General features: G+C 36.4%; 1 protein-coding gene across 3 annotated transcripts in view; it reads right to left on the bottom strand.

The window, feature by feature from the left end:
- Positions 1-25,139, bottom strand: part of Atac2 (Ada2a-containing complex component 2) — a 215,939-nt gene that overhangs the window by 184,827 nt on the left and 5,973 nt on the right. For 2 of the 3 annotated variants that reach the window (XM_090410261.1, XM_090410263.1), the window contains exons 1-2: positions 24,503-24,680; positions 7,843-7,957 (exon numbers count right to left, since the gene is read on the bottom strand). In XM_090410261.1, coding sequence (XP_090266387.1) covers positions 7,843-7,957; positions 24,503-24,602 — 215 coding nt within the window. In that variant the 5' untranslated portion in view covers positions 24,603-24,680. Of the gene's footprint in view, positions 1-7,842; positions 7,958-24,502; positions 24,681-25,139 lie in introns of those variants that run through there. The other variant, XM_090410264.1, reaches the window with a different exon arrangement.

Below are 25,139 nucleotides of genomic sequence, written 5' to 3'. Positions count from 1 at the left end.
TATCAGTAGCATATTTGAATATCCTGCCTATCTTTGCATCATCATCAAAAAAACAAGATTTTCTGTTAGCTCCTTTCCAATATTAATGTATAGATTAAACACAGTGGACCAGTAAATGATCCCTGGGTACACCACTGGTCATCTTAAATCTCGCAGTTTCATATCCCCTATATATCACTATCAGATACCTGTCCATCAGCCACCCACCTATCCACGTTAACATTTTTTTTTTTTTTTAAATATAGTGAAACCTGTGGAGTACCCATAACTATAGAATAACATGTATGCAATAGTAAATAACTTTTTTATTATGTAAATGTTTCACCTTGTTTCATAAGACATCATCAGTACACCTAGCAAACAACAATAGGAACTGAATTCAAAAAACAGTCGTGTGTGCATGCTTATATTGGAATCCCTCTATGTATGGAGTTGTGTGTACATGGATTAAAACTATTAGGCTGAAATGAAAATATAGCAGATAATTATTTAATACAATTGAGGATAACAATTTCCCAAACTTTTGGAATAGTGAGACAGTCATTGCGATTAAGATTAGGACCATGAAGTAAGGCTTCAGCACTTTCTTTATATAAACGTTGTTTATATATGGACTCTGTGGTAGCTTAGCATTTTGCCATGATCCTGTGGTTAGATTTTCGATTCCACATTATGCAAGGCCAGATTTGTGAAGTTTGATAAGGTAGATGTGGTCTTGATGTTCAGAGATGTTTATTTATAGATCTTCCTGTTTGTCCAAAGTAAGATAAGTTACATGAACATGGTACTTTATACATGCCAGATAGCATCATTGCTGAGAGTTTGTCTTTTGCAGAAGGTAGCAAGTTGCGAATTTGGTTGATGGATTTTTAAGCAGCAGTGAGTTGATATTTTTTCATGATTTTTGCCAAACGTTCAGAGATGTCTTTAATATATGGTAGTAATATATGGTAATAGTTTCAACCATATATTAAGCCATATATGGTTTAATATATGGCTGAAATGTAAGAGAGTGGTTAATTATTTTTTGGGTTGTTATTGGATAATATCCATTTAGTAAGGTTGTTTCTTTGATAATTTCCAATTCTTGTTTTAGAGAGATTCTTCAGAAGAACAATATACGTGGCATGCATGTTATTCTATAGTTAAGCTAATAGTTTATATTCCAATCCCATATTCACTACTTTATGCAGCAGCCTTTAATATGGTATCCTATCAAATGCCTTAGTGAAGTTCAACAGTATCATAGTGTATCAATTCCTTTTATCCAACTCAGCTGTAACATTATTATAAAAGTAGGGGGGGGGGTATTCCCCCTGGCACCTATGCCGCCCAACCCCCCATGTTCTGGCCTGGTAGGTCGGTTCTCCTTGAATTCTGATGACTCAAATTTTGAAGACTCAAAAGGGGTCCCACCCCCCCTGGGGCCTATGGTGTCCAATCCCCCCCCCCCCCCCCCCCCCGAGTTCCAGACTGGTAGGCCAGTTCTCCTTTAATTCTGATGACTCAAAAGGGGGGGTTCTGCCCCTGGCACATGCGCCGCCCAACCCCCTGAGTTCCAGACTGGTAGGCCGGTTCTCCTTGAATTCTGATGACTCAACACTCAGGGTAGCCCCTGAGTTTCAAAACATGACATACAAATGTGACATAAAAAGGCTTATCATTTTATATATATAGGGTAGATATAAGCAAATTGCTCATGCACTACCTCCCTTTAGTAAACCCATGCTGTTTGTTACAAAGCACATTTTGTTTGTCCATCAATTTCTGTATGCAAGTTCTTACCAAATTCTCTAAAATTTTTACAATTACTCATGAGATACTGATAGTTAGACATATAAATAGATGTGTCTAACTGCTGACCTATCTTTGCACCATCCTTATGAATAGGATTATCATACATTCCATTCCTGTAGGATCGACATTTGTTCAGGCAATGAAATTCGAAGAGTGCAGCAACAGAATTGCAATTATTTATGTAGTACAGCTTCATGAGAAAAGCACATTTGGACAAGGTTAGTGCCATCACTGTAGACAGTATTAACCTCCCTACCGGCTGAGGTGGATGAAATATCCACCCCACCATAGCATTCTGCATGGATCAAAACTTCATCGGCATTGTCCCTTTCATCATGCCATTACCTCCCTCCGCCGTTAATCCCTTTACGGCTATTATAGAGCCATTCGTGGATTAACTGTTCGTGTCTGACTAACAGTTTGTGTCGCCTGTCTTTACACACACTGTTTTACTTGGAATTTTCTTTACTGTCCTAAAATATTTGACTTTTTTGCCTCTAAAATGATTTATTGTGTTCCTTCGCAAAATTTGAAACGAATTTCACATGTGCGAAAATAATTAATCCTGAAATGACCATCGATCAGCCTTTGCAATGAATCTATTTAGTAGTAGCAAATTCTGCTGTATTTTAAATTTATTCTTCAAATCACTGCAACGGAACAGTTGCACTGGTTGTTCCAATATAGAAACAACTTTTTTCGCGAATTTTCAGATATTTTCATTGCATTGAACATATTATGTCACGTATTTATATTTTTAAATAATATTTATTGAAATAAATATGACCTTTTGCTTTCTTTCCTAGCAAAATGCCGTTATATGGATTATCACATTTCAGTTCTAGAAACGATTTTTTTTGTTTTATGAACAACAAACGATGTTATATTGCATAACCCGATTGTGAATCTATTTAGTATCGAGAATTTATATCCAATGATGTTTTAGCAGGGATTTTTAGCCTTTTTTTTTTTGTAGGATGCACATTACTATAATATCCAATGCGTAACCACCGTAGATATGTTGAAAATATAATGTGAAAAATATCATATACAGAATAATTCAACATTTATGCTCATTTTGAATATTTGCTAATGCTTACCCCCTCCCCATCCTTATCCTCTCCTGGAATTCAATTACATAACCACTCTAAATTTCTACAGGTTAGAAAACGTTTCCAGACAGTATTCAAAATCAATTACTTCATTTTACCGTTTCGACAAAAGAAATAAGGCAATAAGATTGTTGTACCCTGAAGCTTCTAATTCTGCACTATTTCTTTGCAATCTAAAACCAGCTGTTCTACTGTCTGCTGAAATGATTTGAAATTTTAGAAATACTATGCTATATTTTCACCACATAAAATTGTTTATATGCATACCACACAAAAGAAAGTTCAGTAGTATTATTTTAGTTACTTTTTCTTAAAATAATCTAAATATTTTTACTTATGCTTCTGGGTGCTATTTCTGAAGTAATCTACGTCTTAGAAATACTTGTAGTAATCCTCTTAGCTGGTGGGAAAGGTAAAGGCTTAGATTACTCTCAGTGCTATTGAGGAAGAAAATTGAGAACGCTTAGCTAGAAGGGACACTAAAGTGCCTCAAGCTATAGTCCGAGATACATCAAGAATGTCGTGTTTTGTTAATTAGTAGACATTCTAACATAGAAGAAAATACAGACATTTCTTTTACAGGCTGATACAGTATTTATGCTGAAATAAGTTCTTAATTTATAACGATCAGTTTCATTTTTATTATCAAAAAATTATAAATTATTTCATATAATTATCTTGAAAAAGAGGACTTGAATTATTTTAAAAGAAAAGGAGCATATACTTCACATAATCTTATTTTTTGGGGAGGGCAGGAAGGTTATATTGAAGACTTATTCAATTTGCATATATTTCAGAGAATTTATTTTATAAATCGTTCGCAAGACAACTGTTTTGAACGTAAATCACTTGGGGAACATGCCCATTCATTTTAGTGTAAATAGTAGCAAAGATTTAACTACTTCAATAATGTCACCTATCTAAACTAGAAGAAAATATCATTATATCTACTGATGTCAGAACTCTTACATAAATAATTTTTCTGGCATGAATTCTCTATCAGCTATAATGTAATCAATCTACAGATTTCTACCCTCTTGTATTCTACCATCTTATGCGCAGTGATTTCTTCTTTGTACTACAAGAAAAAAATCAGATAGCACAAGAAAAATATGGAATATTTTCTTTTTCATTGGGTGAATTTACAATGAAAAGAAAGTACAAATGATTTTTTTTTCTTACTATTTTTGCCATTAGAACATCTGATACAATTACAAGAGTAGCATTTTACCGTTTTCCTCCTATGCAAGAAAAAGAAATATGACAATAATATTGTTGATTCTGTCGAACTTTTATGGTGGAAATTTTTAATACAAAACTTTGTAATTTAAATATATACATATATAAGCAAAAGTATTGCTTATTATAAAATTGGAGCATAATATCTGAACTAGCAGAAAATATATACATATCAATTTAAATCATAAGCGTTAATTTTATTTTGTAATGACCAATTATACAGGGAAACCAAGAAGGTGAAAGTGAAAAGAACAGTAGAATACAATATAAAGAAAAAAAATTAGTGATATGTTTAAGGAATTTCATTATTCTTTATAAAGCAAAGTCGCTCAAGCATGTCCTTCAGGAAATCTGGGAAGTATACTTCGAATCATGATTTTGAACAAAAATATAATATAATATCAAATGTCGGCAGCTGGTTTTGTTAAATAATATTTCAAATAATTATTGTGAATTAATTTCTTCGAGAACAAAGAAAATGGTTTGTGGAGTAAGCAATTAGAAAAAAATTAGCAAAAAAATTAAAAACTAAACTCGTTCTGGAATGTAACGCAATATTTAAGTGAAGAAATTAGGCAAGGATCTTTATTTTGTCCAGGCATTAAAATTGTATTTTACAATAAAAAGAGAAAATAAAAATAATTTCTATATTTTTAGTTTATCCAATATAACTAAAATTCAGTTACCCAGCATAGAACAAGGAAGTGCATTTCTTGTTATAGGTAACTGAGACACAGCTATGAGCCTGAGATAATCTGATTAAGTGCTCTCTTCAGCGTGAGGGATTATCACACCTTCTAATGGACATGCTGGCCAAATTGCACTTCTTATCCATGTTCTTTCAACAGGTGTACTGAATCGTATCCAGATTTATCTGGACGTCTATAGACGTCCTAGCCGGTAGGGAGGTTAACAACCAGAATGAAGGGGAAAATTCCATGTCCATCTTTTTAAACCCTCCTGGCACCTGCTAAGTTGTGTGATATGATATACAAATTCCATATATTTGGTATTTACAATGTGCCTGATGGTGAATTTTGAAATTGCTTTTTATTCCCCCTCAGATATCACTTCTGCATGATGTATTCCTCAAAAGTTTAACAGCATTACTCTATAAGGCCTTACTTTAATTAACAAGGATACTTTAATTATGATCACCCAGTATGTTATATGAAGTCATAACATCCTTTTGGTACAAACTACTATATCAACAGGAATGTTATTATCAACTTGACTCGACATAAACATTCAAATTATTCTGCATGAAAATAAAATGAGAGTATTTATTTTTTTGTTGTTGTTTGTTTTTTCCCCTTTCTGAACAAGGTACAGAAATTTTCTGTATAATCAAATATATTGGTAATGAAATTCATGAATCTCCCTTAGTTAGGATTTTTTTTTTTTTTTTTTTTTGTAACTGAAAAACTTTATGGTACAAACAATGTTCTGTTATCTTCGGCTGACAAAACCTGCTTTATACAAAGTTAGAAAAAAGAAAATAAGACCTACTATTTCTTCTGTACTTCAAGACCCAGTATTTCCTTCTGGGCAAGAGATAAGGAGAAAGCAAGAACTTATTAAATAATCAAAAGACAGAAGCAGTACACCTACAAGAGAATGAGTGGAATGGATTTGTGTTTATATGAGAGAGAGAGAGGACTTTTAGGGACTATTTTGGTGCACCATCTCAAATATGAGAAGTGAATTCTATGGTACGATAGGGGCTTAATATAGCATAAAAAGTTATACAAATGAAAAGTAGAGTCCAGAGAGGAAAGGGACACCAAAACAAGCATTGCATCCAAGTATTACATACATGATATGATGATGCCAGAAAAGGCTACAGGTGTCAGTCAGTCCAAGAATATATATATATACTGTATGCCCACAGATGCGAGACCCTTCGACACTACTGCGCATGTCAAAAGAAGGGGAATCCATTTTCCGATAATAGGGTAATCAATTCGTATATTGTGGGATGAGTTGTTTATTATTACATGTCAGAAAATTAACTTCTCTTATGATCATTGTAGTTTTTAAAGCAGTAACTATTTTGCTTGTATAACAGTTGGAAAATTTTACGTAAAAAGCACATGATTTCGTGTGTTGATGACCAATTCGTACATTGCCTTATTTCTTTCTCCCCTTCAACATGAATTGACTCTTCTTGGCAGTCTGCCAACGATGGCTCTTGCTTCTGTAGTCGGACAGTATCTTGGTCTGCAGATCATGATATTATCAAAAATAAAAGGAAGATAAGCGAGATCTTTCTTGCAAGAAATAATACTGGACTACTATTTGGCAGCATGAGGTACCCAAGGTTGTTCTTGCCTCATTGAAGAAAATCAACACCCTGAACATTCCATTTAAAAAAAAAGGTGGGGAGAGTGATATGTCAAGCATAGATTACCTACTAATTAACTTGCAGCCACTAACCTTCCATTCCATTTTTACTTAAGCTTCATATGAAAAGCATTTACCTGCATAAACATCTTAATGAAATACTCATTAAAATTTCAATTATGCTATTTGAAGTGGTTAGCTATCTGTCATTTCCATCAACTAACATCAGCTCAATCATTTCTTCTTCTTCTGCTAGCTACATGGAAAAAAAAGTCCTTGGAATCTTGGTCTGATTAGCAACATATAACTCATAACTGTACATTCACTTTCCTTACTAAACATGTCTCTTTCCGGCTAGCTCTTCTATTCCTCATCCTGATTACTGGCCCCTACTGATCATTTGCTTAATCTCATCATTCATCCATTTTACATCCATCCTATTTATTCTTTAAATCAAATGGTATACATTCAAATAGTGACACTGCTAAATATTCCCTGGCCAGCCACCAGGCAGCACTATTGCTCCTAATTGTGAGCCAATAGGAGCAATAGTGCTGAGTTTGTCATAATGATTTCTTTTATATTTTCTCATATACTGCTGGCCATCAGCCAGATGGATGCCTCATGGTCATTTTCATCAACTGGAAAAAACTGAGTGTTGACTGCGGATTCAAGTAGACTAAACTTCATTCAGAATAACACACTTAGATGTTATTTTCAAATCCAAGACATAATACTGATGTCTCTTACATACAGCCTCACTATTGCCATCTGGGATCAAGAAAGTCAAAAAATTTGACTTTCTTGATCCCAGATGCTATTTCTTCATTCCCATTTACATTTCAATAATTAAAATCACTGATAATGATAATCTTATTCATTGAATCAATATGTCTAAATATTTGTTCTTATGATCCTCCATATTTTGAAATGTGCAACAACAATCGACTTAATATCTGATCCTGTTCAATTTCTACCTTACACTAACTCAAAGCTACTACCACTATTTCTTCCCTCCTCTGCATTTCTACCATGAGAAGGCAAAATTTCTCAGCTGCCAGCCACACTTTATCTCCTTCTATATTTCCTCCCTTTGAAAAAAAAAAGATTTTATTAAGTATATAGTGTAATATAATATCAACACATTTAATTATAAGAAAAATTATAATTAAAAAATGATGCACAAATTAGTTGAATTCACAAACTGGAAATAAATAAGTTTCAATTAATCATCTCATATGATGTATATATATCATACACAGAGCAAAAGTAATTCCAAGAACCTTTCATATATATTTTTTAAATAGTAGAAAATCTATGATTTAATTCTGACACTCAAAACTTATCTTACCACTGAAGTTTTATTCTTTCACAGATTTCTTTACCATCAGGAGAGCAAGGCTCACAAGTAAATTTAAAATACACATCACCTACAAGGCTGCTTGGTCGTCCTGATTTTAGACAACCTAGAAAACAAGCAAAGAATAATGATAAAACAACAGTTGTCTAAATAGCAATCACTGCATTATCCAATTTTTATTTTCAATCTAAACTATAACAACACATCTGAAAGAAGTGGTAAATTGCATCACCCTCTTAAGAGTCTCAAGGCTAAGGTAAGATGATCTGATGAGGTAACCAGAAGGTAGAAAGATATAAAGAAACAAAGAAAAACAAACCAACCAAACAATGAAGAAAAAAGTATGCAATTTTCTGCGCTTACTTTCTATACTTGGTACAACTGGTAGAAATCATGGTACAATTAATGAATGTTACGTGTCTATACAGAAAGCAAGATAAAGAAATAAAAATAAGAAGAGCCATAGCTAAAGATGCTTTCTGGAAAAATAAAGATCTGCTCAGAAGTTCTGTGGGTATCGAGACAAAGAAAATAATGATAAGAACATTAGTGTAGCCAGTTTTCACATATGGAAGCGAAACCTGGATTTCAAGAAGAGAGTAAAACAATAGATAATGGTCTTTGAAATGTGGTACTATAGGAGAGCTCTGAAAATCTCATGGACAGATTATGCAAAAAAAAAAAAAAAAAAAAAATGATCCAAAGAAAGATGAGATTGGCAGGACATATATTGAGAGGTTCAGCAGAACAGAGGATACTAACAGTTTTAGAAGGAAAAATTATGGGAAAAGGATCAAAAGGTAAAAAACGAAGAACATGGTTTGAAGATATAAGATCATGGACAGGATCTGTTGTTTATTATTTTAACGGTATAATAGAACACAGAAACTAAGTAAATAATTAATTTATTAACTTGATGCTGATATTTCGCTGGTATTATAACCAGCATCTTCAGAGCACAAAAACACTGTTTGTCACAATACGCGAGACTAAAACAACATGGTGTACTTAAACAAAATTGTAGCAGCAACACAAAGACTAGAGTCCTGATTTTGGCGCCCTCTATCTGAGAAAAAAAAAAAAAAACGCTATCATATATTACTAGAGTCCTAGAAAAGTGCTAGTTTTTTCTTAATATGACTGTCTCCCAGATCTTCGGCAAGTTAATACAGCCATATTTGCTGAGATTTGGAGTGTGTTTTAGGGCTTCTGTCGCCTCTAAGAACAATCTCTCCGATTTATATGGGTTTATGTGTAGTACTTTTGTGTTTTTCCAGTTGATCCTGTGTGCAGGGGTATCCAGAGCATGGTCTGCTAGGCCCGACTTCCCATAATGATAATTCCGGACGTATCGTTTATGTTCGCTGATGCGGATATTCACAGTTATTCCTGTTTGACCGTAGTAGGCTTGATTGCATGAGCAGGGTACTTGGTAGACTCCTGGATGTGATAAAGGAGGAATGCTGTCCTTGGGTGAGTGGATGAGGGTGGCTAATTTGCTACATGGTCTGAATGTAGTGCGTAGTTTATGTTTATTGAGAATTCTTGAGATCTTTTCGGATGTGCCTTTAATGTAAGGGATGGTGACTGTTTTGTTGTAGTTCTCTGTGGTGGATGGTGGGAGGGGTTTCTTAGGAGTGTTAAGTATTTTGTTTATTTTTTGTGGATTGTAGCCGTTGGCCAAGAAGGTGTGGCGTACGTGAGTCAGTTCAGCAGTAAGAGCCTTGTCATTTGAACAGATTGCTCTCGCTCTATGGGTTAGCATTTTTAATATGCCATATTGTTGAGAAGGATGATGGTGTGATTGTTTGTGTAAGTATCTGCCTGTATGTGTGGGTTGAAATTGGCGCGGCAACTAAACAGGTTAGCCTTCTTAAAGAGGTGCCGAGACACCAAATTAATACCGAACTGTTTTAAAATCAAAAACAAGTTCCACTCGGCCAAAGCCCAACGCATCTATAAATGAGCAAGTGTAGCGCTGTTACGGGAACAGATTAACACCACTCGCCGGGAATTTGCACAAGCAAATACAACCATCAGCGCATTACGAGAATCACTGCATAATATTCTAAATACGGAACTTTGGCAGATCTTAGAGAACATCACCGACGCAACGGCAAAAAAAGAATTCGACAGAGTCAAAAACCAGCACCAAAATAAGTTCGAAAATCTACAACAACGGAACACCATACAACGACTGCAATTACAACAAGACCTCGTCGTCGTGAATCTATCGTCACTCACCTTAAGCAAAGAGGCCACGACTGCTTTAAGTCGAGTGCACAACTTTGCCATAACTCCCAAGCAAGTTCCAAAAGCCGAAATAATGGCGTCCATCGAACGAGGAATATACGACTTGCCTCCAACAATCGCTAACAACATACGTTTAGATGCGGCCAACATCCTAATCAAGTCCAAGCCTCCCAAAAATAATATCCCACATAAGGAATTCATTGCTATAAAAGAGCTACACAACAACAGCCAGATTACCATAACAAAAGCAGACAAAGGAAATGCAACCGTGGTGGTGGACACAACTGAATACGAAAACAAAATGCACACACTATTACAAGATCAGTCAACATACAAAATTATAGATCGCAATCCCACCAACACACAAAAGAATAAGGCACGAAAATTATTAAAAAAAGTCACTTCCTGGCCCAAAGACACAGTTAACAAACTCAAACCCTTCCATGTTAAAACACCGAGGATCTATGGATCACCAAAAATTCACAAACCAGGCACACCCCTACGCCCAATTGTGGACAGTATAAATAGTCCCACATACAAACTGGCTAGACATTTAGCGAAGCTACTAGCCACTCTCACTAACAATTCTCCCTCCTTTGTCAAAAATTCAGCACACCTAAAATGCATCTTACATCACCTCACCCTAAAAAGCTCAGACTTAATAGTAAGCTTTGACATCACTTCACTATTCACAAATGTACCACTAATAGAAACCCTCTATCTACTGAAGTCACACTTCCCCCCTGATATATTTGAACTATTCAAATTCACAATACATGCAGGATATTTCACATGGAAAGGGAAAATATACAAACAAATTGATGGGACAGCCATGGGCTCCCCCCCTTCCCTTCCCCCCCCCCCTAGCCAACTTTTACATAGAACACCTGGAAAAACAAGCAATCAATACAGCCACTCTCAAACCAACACTTTGGCTACGCTATGTTGATGATGTGCTTGCTATTTGGCCACATGGCCCTGAGACATTGAAAACATTCTTAGCACATTTAAATAGCCAACATCCAAAAATCCACTTTACTATGGAACTGGAAGCCAACAACTGTCTGCCCTTCCTGGATACACTCATCACACGTCTCCCAGATGGTTCCTTATCATTTTCAGTTTTCAGAAAACCCAAACATACAGGCAGATACTTACACAAACAATCACACCATCATCCTTCTCAACAATATGGCATATTAAAAACGCTAACCCATAGAGCGAGAGCAATCTGTTCAAATGACAAGGCTCTTACTGCTGAACTGACTCACTTACGCCACACCTTCTTGGCCAATTGCTACAATCCACAAAAAATAAACAAAATACTAAACACTCCTAAGAAACCCCTCCCACCATCCACCACAGAGAACTACAACAAAACAGTCACCATCCCTTACATTAAAGGCACATCCGAAAAGATCTCAAGAATTCTCAATAAACATAAACTATGCACTACATTCAGACCATATAGCAAATTAGCCACCCTCATCCGCTCACCCAAGGACAGCATTCCTCGTTTATCACATCCAGGAGTCTACCAAGTACCCTGCTCATGCAATCAAGCCTACTACGGTCAAACAGGAATAACTGTGAATATCCGCATCAGCGAACATAAACGATACGTCCGGAATTATCATTATGGGAAGTTGGGCCTAGCAGACCATGCTCTGGATACCCCTGCACACAGGATCAACTGGAAAAACACAAAAGTACTACACATAAACCCATATAAATCGGAGAGATTGTTCTTAGAGGCGACAGAAGCCCTAAAACACACTCCAAATCTCAGCAAATATGGCTGTATTAACTTGCCGAAGATCTGGGAGACAGTCATATTAAGAAAAAACTAGCACTTTTCTAGGACTCTAGTAATATATGATAGCGTTTTTTTTTTTTTTTTTTTTTTTCCAGACAGAGGGTGCCAAAATCAGGACTCTAGTCTTTGTGTTGCTGCTACAATTTTGTTTAAGTATACCATGTTGTTTTAGTCTCGCGTATTGTGACAAACAGTGTTTTTGTGCTCTGAAGATGCTGGTTATAATACCAGCGAAATATCAGCATCAAGTTAATAAATTAATTATTTACTTAGTTTCTGTGTTCTATTATACCGTTAAAATAATAAACAACATGTTCGACGAACACATAAGTCTGTCCACACGTTTATGGACAGGATCACATGGCTATGCAGAAACAAAAAGGAAAGCCACCAACAGAGAGAACTGGAAGAACATGGTGCTGCACCCTCTCTGAGGAAGCTACATGAAGAAAGATGAGTCTTAATTTCATAATTTTAACAAAACAGTGTCTAAATCTTTGTTTTTCATAACACATATGAAAAACAAGTGCATGTTTTCTTTACATATGTTTTTCAGATGAAGGAAACTACAGGCATCCTAATATTATTTGAGTTGTTATTGATGGTTGCTATTATATCACTTGAAATTGCCATATGTCATTATTACTATTATTACGGGCAACTCCAGGGAGTCCTTAGCCTCATCGAGGGAGGCCCCAAATCATATTCATCACAATTATTTGACATTCATACAGTATCTATCATACGTCACCTTAAACTCATTCACTGTCACAGCATCCACCACAGACTCAGGCAGCCCATTCCACTCATTCACCACTCTAAAAGTAAAGAACCCAGCTCTAATACCCTTACTAACCACACTTTTGCCCAGTTTCCATGGACGTCCCCTAGTCCTCCCACAACTAGCCCTGTTCTCAAAAATATCTTCTGAATTAATTTTATAGAAACCCTTCAGTAATTTGAATGTCTCAATCATATCTCCCCTCCTCCGCCTATCAACCAATTTTTGCAACCCACAAATCCTCAACCTGTTCTCATAAGGTTCATTCTACAGACCTGCTATCATCTTGGTCACTCGCCTTTGGATCCTCTCAACCTCCTCCCCATCAAGAAGAAACCTAGGTGACCAAATCTGGGCACAGTGGTCGAGATGGGGTCTTATCAAGGCTCGATACAGAGGAACAATAACCTGCTTGTCAATGTATTCTTCAGCAACCAAGTGATTTGGTGAGCTGATTTGGCCACTTTTGCAATGTGCCCCCTAAATTTCAACTCCTTATCCACCAACACTCCTAAATCTCGTGCCTCATCAATTTCCTGGAGTACAGTTCCACCAATGTAGTAAACTGCTGCTAATCTTTTCACCCCAAAATGTATAACCTTACATTTTGCCACATTAAACTGACATCCATTCTCCTTAGCCCAGACCTCCAATCTATCCAAATCATCTTGCAAAATTTTGACATCATCTGCATTCACTATTGCCCCACCCAACTTTGCATCATCTGCAAACAAATGAACCGTTACTCTCAGATCCTTTCCTATACCATTAATGAACAAATTAAACAGCAGTGGTCCAAGAACAGATCCTTGTGGCACACCACTAGTCACAGGCCGTCTTGTGGACTCTACTCCTGAATAAACCACTCTCTGATATCTCTCTGTCAACCACCCTCCTATCCATCTCACCAACCCTATATCCATCCCCACATGATGCAATTTACTGATTAGAATTCCATGTGGTATCCTGTCAAAGGCCTTAGCAAGGTCCAGTAGAATTACTGTAAACCCATTACCCTTATCCAGTTCAGCCGTCACTGTGTTATAATATGTGAGCAAGTTACTAAGGCATGACCTACCCTTCACAAAACCATGCTGTCCCCAATACAGTATCCCATTTTCATCTATCCAATCTTGTATTTTTCTCTTCACTATTTTCTCCAAGACCTTGATAATGATTCCTGTTATGCTGATTGGCCAGTAATTTTCAACAGCAGCCTTGGAACCACCTTTATGCAGTGGAACTATTTTCCCCTCTTTCCACCCCCTTGGGACTGACCGAGAACGAGACTCAAAACAAAATGGTCAAGGGCACTGACAATTCTTTAGCTGCTTCACGTACGACACGAGCTGGTATACCATCCAATCCCACAGATGTATTGACATTTAGGTTCTGTAATAGACTAGTTACCTCTACTTCATTCATCAAAATTCCAGTATAAGCTGTTGGTTCTTCCATTCCTGCAATGTCACCACCTGGACGATATACTCTTGCAAAGTGCTTGCTCAGTAATTCCACTATATCAACTGATTTGGCTACCTCCCTACCCTCAGTATTTTTTAAAATCATTCTGCCATGAGCATTTTCCCTTTTACTTGCAACATATTGAAAAAACTGTTTGGGATTCTCTTTAGCCTGCATGGCCAGTTTTCTTCGTAATCCGCCTTTGCTTTTCTTACCACCCTTGTTACCATCCTGGCCTGAGCTTTATACTGTTCCTGCGCCTGCTGGTCACCTTTCTCCTTAAATTCCCTCCACAATTGTTTCTTTTTTTTGCAGCTCAAGCTTAATAATGTTATTCATCCATTTAACCCCTACTTGATTTATTATTCGGACTCTTGGTATACAGTCAACCATTGCCTCCTGCAAACACTTCTTAACCACCTCCCATGCACTATCAACATCCAGCCCTTGCAGTTTTACATGCCATGGCACTGAGCCAAGCACACTCCTAAGCTTGTCATACTTACCAGTCCTGTAATTCCACATGTACCGTGTCTTAATTGTAAATTCCACTCCTTCAGCCACCTCCCAAGTCATGACCTTATGGTCACTCTCACCAATTGGTGGCAACATGGTCATGTTCGTTACAGCCACATTCTCAGTTGCAATTACTAGGTCAAGCACTCTCTGCCCCCTGGCATTTTCCACTACATGCTGTCGCAGATAGTTGTCCCTTAATAACCGCATAAAATCCAATTCCTTCCTCCTATGTGCCCTCTCCTCTTTCCAGTCAATGTTACCATAATTGAAATCACCCATAATAATTACCCTCCTTCCACTCATTTCTTCTATTTGCCTATGCATACTACTTATTGTGTATATAACCTGTTTGTTGTCCATATTTATGAAAGTGAAGAGGTAATAATAAAATGTTTATTAGATTAAGAATTTAACATTAAAATATCAGTGACCGTTATCTGCCAAAGCATATTTTTAACATTTTGCCTACAAATGTACTTTTATTAAAACTTCCATAACATAATAGGAACACAGAAAAGGAAAGAAGAGGGAAAAGAAGAGAGAGAGAGAGAGAGAGAGAAGCTAATGCAAAAGGAAGAAGTGAGCAACATAACATCCAGATTTGATGATTTGTGATGTGCGGAACAGAGAAGGATGGTGATGAGATGTCAGAATATGAATGAGATAACAGTGATGGCTTATAAATGAGAGTAAATATCAATCATATAGAAAAAGATTCGAGATGGTGCAGCAGGAGTTAGAGAGAGGATAATGAATGTATGTTCTTAGTATTGCAGAGCTGAGAGATAGTAGTGATAATGACTGACTTACTTAAATCTATAGGAAGATGCAGGACGAGAGCTTTATAATGTGGATGTCTAGAGTGCATTTAATGAAAAAAAAAAGTGTAAGCACATATCTGAAATACATATATTTGAAGAAGTTGTTATTCTCCAAACAAATGAAAGTATTGAGATCAAAAAACTAAAGTTGCCAGGATGGATGTAATATGGGACTGCAGCTTAGGTAAAGAGAGGTTATGTGATAACAGAACAAAGAACTGGAGAAGACAATAATGGATATGGCACTAACTATAATCTTGGCAATGCATTAATTTTTCTATATATAAATGCAAGTATGGGAATGAGTTTGTAGTCTTATTCTATCTGGGGATTACTGATATCAATGAAAAGTAATTACCAGATGACGATGCCCTGAATAACAAAAGATGAAAGATATAGCATAGTTTGGGAAAATCGAGAAAGAAAATGAAGAGGAGAAGTGTTACTTATGATAGAAATTAGTTGCATTCCTTTCAGAGAATCAGAAGGGAAAAGGATACCAATGGCAACGAAAGTGAATGGTGCAAAATAAAGGCAGGTGGGGGGGGCAGACTATTCAGCGGCATGTTGCTAATGGTGAACCTAGAAATGATGAGAAATGTTTAGGCAAATTAACATAGCGATCATTATAGGAGATTATTAACAGACCAGACAAAAAACAATACACTATAATAAGGAATCCCAATTTCTTAATTCCTAAGGGACAATTATCTTAAGCAACAGAAGTAGAGAGAATATGAGTAGGAATAAGACTGCTTAAGGAAACAGCATGGACAGAACAACTTGAAGGATGAGATCAATATGTATAGGAGTAAGTTAAGAAATATCTGTTAGAGGATAACTGTATACTTTGAGCAAAAATAAAAAAATAAATAAACAGATTTCAGATGAAATGGATAACTTGGGAAATCACACAGGAACTACAGACTAAAAAGTATGGAAAAGCTTAAGTTATTTTATTGTGACCAGTAGAAGAAGAAATGACTGAGAAATGGAACAGATTGGACAACCAACACAGATGACACAGAAACACTTTATGGTCTGGGTAGAGAAACCAATCTAAAAACATGAAATTGACAGTCAAATCAGGACTGAGGAATGATGTGAGCAAATCCACAGACAGATGAATTAAGATGGTAACTCTAGCTTAAGGATTAAAATACAAACACTTGATTGTTTCATAAAATGGGAAAAAAAGAAAATTACTAATTGTTAATTTCTGTAATTACACATCCTTTAACCATTAGCTGCTAGTGGCCAAGAGCTATTGTAAAAAATAAAAATAATTAAAAATCACTCACATCACATATAAGGTATGAGTATACGAAAGCTACTGGTTTCCAATTGCTCAGAATTTGACAAACCAAAAACAAATGATTAACCTAACAGTCAAAGGGTGATGTTACTGGAAGTGATGCTTTTGGTTGTTTCTATTATGCTTAGGATGTTTTCAATGGTAATGTATTAAATATTTTCTGTGAATGTGATGCTTTATTTTTTAATGCTATTTTTTTTTTAATCGGGTAGTGCATGTTTTAATATGACTGTTTTAGTTTTTTCAACATTTGTTATTGTAGCTCATCTGATTTTTATATTTTTTTATTGATTTGGTTGTTTTATATCATCATCATGCCTGTCAAGGATTTAAGCCTAGAGTGGCTGTTCCGGCCTTAGAAGTCATCGTTGAATCTCTTAAGAGAATGTCCTGGTTTTCTTTTTCCTAATGGTTTGTAATTTAAGGCTTGTTTTGGTAATCTTTCTGTTTTCATTCTTTCAACATGCTCCATCCATTTATGTTTCTAATTTTTTCTATTACTGATTCCTGGTTTAATTCTTTCATAATTTCTTCATTTCTTTTGTGATCGAATGTTTTATATCATTTTTGTGATCGAATGTTTTATATCATTTTTGATATAAAATATATAAAATACAGAATGATATAAAACATCATGATATAAATTTTGTTTTTTGGATGGTACATTAGTTTCACTGACTTTAAAAACTTAGGTTCTTGAGGGCTAGTGATGATTGGTTCTTGGTACCCGAGTTTCTTGTGTTAGTTTATTATTATTATTAATGCCAGACCTCCATGGAGTCAAAAGCTAATTGCAGGAAGCAAACACTGTTACACACAAAGACCATCAAGCCATGCTTTAAACATATTCAATGTTCAATTCAACTCAATTGGCACGTGGCGGTGAATTTGAGCTGTGCAGAAGAAAGTAATTTTTAATCGGTGAATAGTCCGCTTTTTTCCCCGTTTTTCTACGTTTTTGAGTGCTAAATTGTTTCTCTGAATACGAGTGTACTTCAGTGGTTGTTTTTTGGAAGTTAGTTGCTGTCGCGATATAATATATTTTGGTACCGTCGGAATCGAACGCGTAACGGTGGAAGACAAAACGAAGCTAAGTTACTGTATTTAGTTATATTTCATTTTATTTAATTATATTTAGTACTTAAATGTTCTGATGTTTGTACTTTTTTTCCTCTTATTTATTAATTGAATAATTATTAAAGATTAGGGTATAATTTGACAAAACACGTTACAGATAAGTATGGCACCTGTGCGAAGGAAAATGGCGGCCAGTAATGAAGGTTCGCCATCATTATCAAAGAACGGTAGCATAAAAGAAATGAGTCAGTGTAAATAGCTGTGAAATGTACGCTTTGCGGAGTGCGGTCGGAGTGTGGTTAGATGATAATAAAGGATTGAATGTGTGTAGAAAATGTAGGGAGAATGCGGAATTGAAGTGTATTTCGGATCGTGAGTGTGATATTTTTGTCAACCTTCAGAATGAAGGAAACAGGGATATGACAAGAAACGGCAAGGTTGTACATGAAAATTGTGAGAGTGTGAATGTAGAAAGTGTGAATGATAGTATAAATGGTTTCTCAGAGAACAAAAAAGATGAGATAGATGCATTGAGTGAGATCGCGTTGTTGAATAGTGCGATAGAAAGAGCAAAACAGCAGCTAGAGTGCATGAACAAAAGTAGACTGAATGAACCAACCAATAATAAAAGGTATGACAGGAAAAATAGACGTATGAATGTGAACATGAACAAAATGAAGGATAGAGTGCTGTATGGAGACTCGTTAGTACGAGGTGTGTTAGTAGAGGATTTGACAAAATCGTACCAACCTGGTGCGACCATAAAGGACGTAACTGCGTCTATTAGAGAGCAAAAGGAAAGGGTGAAAGAAATGATTGTTGTGGCAGATACGAATGATTTGAAAGGAGATAAAATGGAAATGATAGAAGACCTGAATGAATTGTTTGAGGTAGCAAAAGAAAAGAGTGAGAGAGTTAGAATGATTAGTCTTTTGCCACGGTATGACAGTGAAATGTTTAAAAGGAGGGCTATAATTGCAAATGACTTTATGCGTGGGTTATGTATGACGAGTGGTGTGGAATTTGTGGATGTGTGGAGTGAGTGATGGGCGAAAGGATCTATATAAGATGGATGGCTTGCATTTGAATGGTTACGGTGTAAGAAGACTTGAGAAAGTGTTGCTGAATGTAGTGGATGTGCAAATTCAGGGAAACTAGATTTGTTAGGGGGGGGGGGGGAGTAGAGATACAGTCCTTATGGAGGCAGTTGAATGTAAGAATGAATATAATATGCCAGAGCAAATAAGAACAACAAATCTGAGTGGGATAGTTAATATAAGGCATCAAGGTAGGGTTGGGGCTAATGGGGGTCTTAAATTCATGTACACTAATACTAGGAGTATTAGGAACAAGAAGGAAGAGTTTTTGGCCATGGTTGGCACTTCCAGACCACAGGTTATAAGTATTAGTGAAACATGGCTGACTGTAGATGATATAACTAGTGGGATTGAATGTGATGGGTATAGTGTGTTCAGGAATGACAGAGAGAATAAAATGGAGGGAGGAGTATTGTTGATGATAGCTGATGAGCTCCAGCCAAGGAGAATAGAAGTTGAATTGCAGGATAGAGAAAAGAGCACATTTGAGGCCATTTGGTGTGAGATTGTGGCTAGCAGAACTAAATATACAATTGGGTGCTGCTATAGACCAGGTGATGGAAAAGATGGTGGTGACAGTATGCACAAGCAAATAGAAGAAATGGGTGGAAGGAGGGTGATTATTATGGGAGATTTCAACTATGGTCGCATTGATTGGAGTGAGGAGAGGACACACGGGAGGAAGGAACTGGATTTTATGCGGTTATTAAGGGATAACTATCTGCGACAGCATGTAATGGAAAATACTAGGGGTCAGAGAGTGCTTGACCTAGTAATTACATCTGAGGATTTGGCTGTAACAAATATGACCACATTGCCACCAATCGGTGAGAGTGATCATAGGGTCTTAACTTGGGAGGTGGCTAAAGGTGTAGAATTTTCAATTAAGACAGGGTACATGTGGAATTATCGGGCTGGAAAGTATGACAAGCTTAGGAGTTTGATTGGTTCAGTGCCATGGCATGTACAACTGCAAGGACTAGAAGTTGATAGTGCATGGGAGGTAGTTAAGAAGTGCTTGCATGAAGCAATGGCTGACTGTATACCTAGAGTCCGAATAATAAATCAACTAGGGGTTAAATGGATGAATAACACCATTAAGCTTGAGTTGCAAAAAAAGAAACAACTATGGAGGGAATTTAAGGAGAAGGGTGACCGGCAGGCACATGAACGGTATAAAGCGCAGGCCAAAAGGGTGACGAGTGTGGTAAGAAAAGCAAAAAAGGATTACGAAAGAACATTGGCCATGCAGGCTAAAGAGAATCCTAAACAGTTTTTTAGATATGTAGCAAGTAAAAGGAAAAATGTACATGGCAGATTGATTTTAAAGAATGCCGATGGTAGGGAGGTAACTGAATCAGTTGAGATAGTTGAGTTACTGAGTGAGCACTTTGCAAAAGTATATCATCCAGGTGGTGACATTGCAGAAACGAATAAACCAGTAGATTATACGGGAATTGCGGTTAATGAAGTGGAGGTGAGTAGTCTATTGCATAACCTCAATGTCAATACATCTGTGGGATTGGATGGTATACCAGCTCGTGTTGTACGAGAAGCAGCTAAAGAATTGTCAGTACCCTTGACCATTTTGTTTAATTTGAGTCTCGGGTCTGGGTTAGTCCCGAGCGGGTGGAAAGAGGGGAAAATAGTTCCACTGCATAAAGGTGGTTCCAAGACTGCTGTAGTAAATTACCGACCGATTAGCATATCAGGAATCATTGTCAAGGTCTTAGAGAAAATAGTCAAGAGGAAAATACAAGATTGGATAGAAGAAAATGGGATACTGTATCGGGGACAGCATGGTTTTGTGAAGGGTAGGTCATGCCTCAGTAACTTGCTCACGTATTATAACACAGTGACGGCTGAACTGGATAAGGGTAATGGGTTTACGGTGATTCTACTGGACCTTGCCAAGGCCTTTGACAGGATTCCACATGGAATTCTAATCAGTAAATTGCAGCATATGGGAATGGACATAGGGTTGGTGAGATGGATAGGAGGGTGGTTGACGGAGAGATATCAGAGAGTGGTTTACTCGGGAGTAGAGTCCACAAGACGGCCTGTGACTAGTGGTGTGCCACAAGGATCTGTTCTTGGACCACTGCTGTTTAATTTGTTCATAAATGATATAGGAAATGATCTGAGAGGAACAGTTCATTTGTTTGCGGATGATGCGAAGTTGGGTAGGGCAATAGTGAATGCAGATGACGTCAAAATTTTGCAGGATGATTTGGATAGATTGGAGGTCTGGGCTAAGGATAATGGATGTCAGTTTAATGTGGCAAAATGTAAGGTTATGCATTTTGGGGTGAAAAGATTGGCGGCAGTTTACTGCATTGGTGGAACCGTGCTCCAGGAAATTGATGAGGCACGAGATTTAGGAGTGTTGGTAGATAAGGAATTGAAATTTAGGGGACACATTGCAAAAGTGACCAAAAGAGCTCATCAAATCACTTGGTTGCTGAAGAATACGTTGACAAGCAGAGACAAGCAGGTTATTGTTCCTCTGTATCGAGCCTTGATAAGACCCCATCTAGACTACTGTGCTCAGATTTGGTCACCTAGGTTTCTTCTTGATGGGGAGGAGGTGGAGAGGATCCAGAGGCGAGTGACCAAGATGATAGCAGGTCTGTGGAATGAACCGTATGAGAACAGGTTGAGGATTTGTGGGTTGCAAAAATTGGTTGATAGGCGGAGGAGGGGAGATATGATTGAGACATTCAAATTACTGAAGGGTTTCTATAAAATTAATTCAGAAGATATTTTTGAGAACAGGGCTGGTTGTGGGAGGACTAGGGGACATCCATGGAAACTGGGCAAAAGTGTGGTTAGTAAAGGTGTTAGAGCTGGGTTCTTTACTTTTAGAGTAGTGAATGAGTGGAATGCGCTCCCTGAGTCTGTGGTGGATGCTGTGACAGTGAATGAGTTTAAGGCGAGGTATGATAGATACTGTATGAATGTCAAATAGTTGTAATGAATATGATTTGGGGCCTCCCTCGATGAGTCCAATGACTCCCTGGAGTTGCCCGTAATAATAGTAATAATAATAGTAATATATCTGAAGTCACCACAATGTCAAGCAATGCATTCCACTCACCAACCACTCTCCATGCAAAGAACCTGCTGCTTACAGGTATGTTGCCTTGTTCTATCCCCTTCTCTCATTCTACGAAAAATTTCTTCCAATTAATCTGGTAAAAACCATTTACCAACTTAAATGTCTCAATCCTGCATTCCTCTGTCCTCACATCCCAAAGATCGGTTGCTACCATAGTCCTCTGAATCTTTCCAATATAATAATTAAAATCACTGATAATGATAATCTTCATCATCACAATATCCTCATCATAATGAAAACCAAGGGCTCAAATCTGTTCTTGTTTGTGATGTTGGTGTATCTGTTTGTTACTGGGTAGTATGTGGGTTTCACTTTCTTGAAAAGGCGAGGTTAGCTCTCAAAAGCCAAAGGGGCCAGAGATATTCTGTTCTTTCTTGGCACCTGTATTTTTATTTTTTTTTAATGATATGAGTGTTTCTCTTTGTGATGGGATTGTGCATCTGTTGATTTCTCTGACTTTAAAAGGTCAGGTCCTGTTGAGGGTTCTAGAACAGAAGTATTTGGTAGTGTGTTGGTGGTATTTCTGTTGGTTTTTTTTTTTTTTTTTTTGGCATTGATTTTCTGTTTTATTTCCTAAAGGACGATATGTTGGTTCACTGAATTTGAAAGGTTAGATTAGCTCTCAATGCTGTAAATAGTTTTATTTTCTCATGTTTATCAGCATTGTTAGTACTGTTGATGACATAGGTGTTTTTTAATCTTCTTTCTGTTAATGTTTGTGTTGGGATTCCTCTTGATGTTATTTGTGTTACTGGTATATCTTCAGTTGGAAGGGTTTTTTCCCTGTGGAGAGTCTCAGCATTTTATCTGTATTTTACCATAACCCAAATATTTCAGGTGTTGACCATGTTAATCACTATTTCTTTATTTTTAAGTGGATGTGGTGTTTTGAGTAGAGTTTACCACCCATGTATTTCTTGACTGCAATGGTTAAACATCTGGTGTTTACCATTATAGCCAGGAAATCAGGAAATACATAGGTGATAAACATCTAGTGTTTACCAAAGATAGTAAATACCTCAGTACCTCAAGGGCCATGTTTTGGTTTTGTAAATCGATTAAACCAAGGTTAATAGTTTGGCTAGAAAAGAGATGTAAAGAGTTGTAAAGAAACTGATGGGGGGGGGGGGGGTTCAGCCACACCATTATCAGTTTGAGAATAATGATTGGAAGTATACAAGCTTCTCTGAACTTTGTACATAAGAGTGGCAACATTAAAATGTTTTCTATAAATAATAAAAAAATTCTTGCTTAAGATAACAGATGAATGACATAATGCAGCTGTGAAAATTACTGGTTCCACTTTTAACAACAATTGCACTTTAAATGTTTTGTCTAAAGTCGATCAGCAACAGGATATCACACGCTTCAATTGAAAAAGACACGAGTTCAAATCTCATCATGACAAGAGGAATCTTTATATGGGCTTTTTTGATTGAAGGCAAGTTAACTGATCTCATAAGAAGGTAGGAATTTTTTCTCCCAGAAACTAGGGTTCTGCATCCCACATATAGGCAAATCAACCAAGAATACATGTACAATTTACAGACAAAAAAAAAACTATTAGTGGTGACATTGATGGCAGTGGTGTCACTACATGTAACTGTCACTTTTGAAGTATATAAAATTCAGTTATTCCATAAAATAATGGGTAATTTTAGTAAAAGTATGAAGTACCTAGGTACTCTATAGAATAACAATACATAAAAAATAAATATGTGTTGGCACAATGTTGCAATGGCCATTTATTTTTTTTAAAATATGATTTTCACTTGAATAAATTTATTCATAAATCAGAAGAAGAACAAAGGAAAAGAGTTTTCAAACTATAAAACTAATCTATGACAGTATCTTTTCCTGGGCTCGAAATTGAGAATATGGCCCACTAACCTCATAGAGATGCCAATATTTCGAAAGCAAGTTGGTTTAAGATTAAACGTCGTTCATAACATACAAGTATATAAAGAAATAAAGCAATGTCATGAGTTAGTATTTATACAGAATATGAAAATATGTTTACAGTGATCGTCTATAGTTCTGTTAGTTTCGACAACCTTTGTTGACAAGATCTGGGCAGAGGTGAGTCTGCCGGTCTCATACAGCAGTTACAGGGTTTTTCCCCTCAGCAACGAGATAAAACTTTAGAATACGGCCCATAAAACGCACGCACAACTTACACATAAAAATTCATACTTAAGCATTAATACCAATTTTAAAGAATAAAAAGTATATTACATGTTGATATTAAACAAAAAATCACATCCTCCTTATTAATGTCTACTTGATTTTTACGCTTTGCCAAATGAGAACATTATACACGAGTATAGTTATTATAAAAGAATTGACGAGATGAGTTAGTTTTGCTAATGATATATGCAGAAAGCACTCACTTGGATGAAATAGTATCTTGCATATTTGACATTGTAACATGTGTCTCTCAGTTTCGTATACATGACAGTAGCAATGTAACTTGGATGGGTTAATATCCATGTCTTAACATACGTCTCTTCCGTTAAACAGAATAAGATATCACTGGAATAGCAGATACAGTTTTCACAGCACTATTAAATCAAAATTAGGAATTAATATAAACTATTAATAACATAATAATTATCAACTTCTCCCACGTGTTTTTCAGACACTAGATGGCGGTAGTATTAATTTAAAACTCATCGTAGTTTTTTTTTCAAAACAATAAATAAAAATAAAAGTTTTAAACTTTAAAAAATGTTTTAAAGCATGAAAAATTTTTAAATATTATTAAAAATTTTAATATTAAAAAATACACTGCATAGTCTCGTAACAACAGCATGACGTAAGATCTGCAGAAGAAAAACCAATACCAGCTTTACCAGCAGGTAAAGCTGGTATTGGTTTCCAGAGTTAGTTGGTCTCTAGTAAAACAATTGAAGTCTTTCTCTGGGAAGAAACTTTGATTTTTATTAAAAGTAGAATACATTGAGTACGTAAAAATACTCGTTAGGATTAAGAACATTGTCTGCTCTAGACACAATAGTCGTAATGTAA

This window comes from Typopeltis vanoorti, chromosome 20 (assembly GCF_054136105.1).
Source record: "Typopeltis vanoorti isolate ZY-2024b chromosome 20, IOZ_Tvanoo_1.0, whole genome shotgun sequence".
NCBI lineage: Eukaryota > Metazoa > Arthropoda > Arachnida > Uropygi > Thelyphonidae > Typopeltis > Typopeltis vanoorti.
Note: the sequence above shows the minus strand (reverse complement) of the source record. Positions and strands in the feature narration are given on the sequence as shown.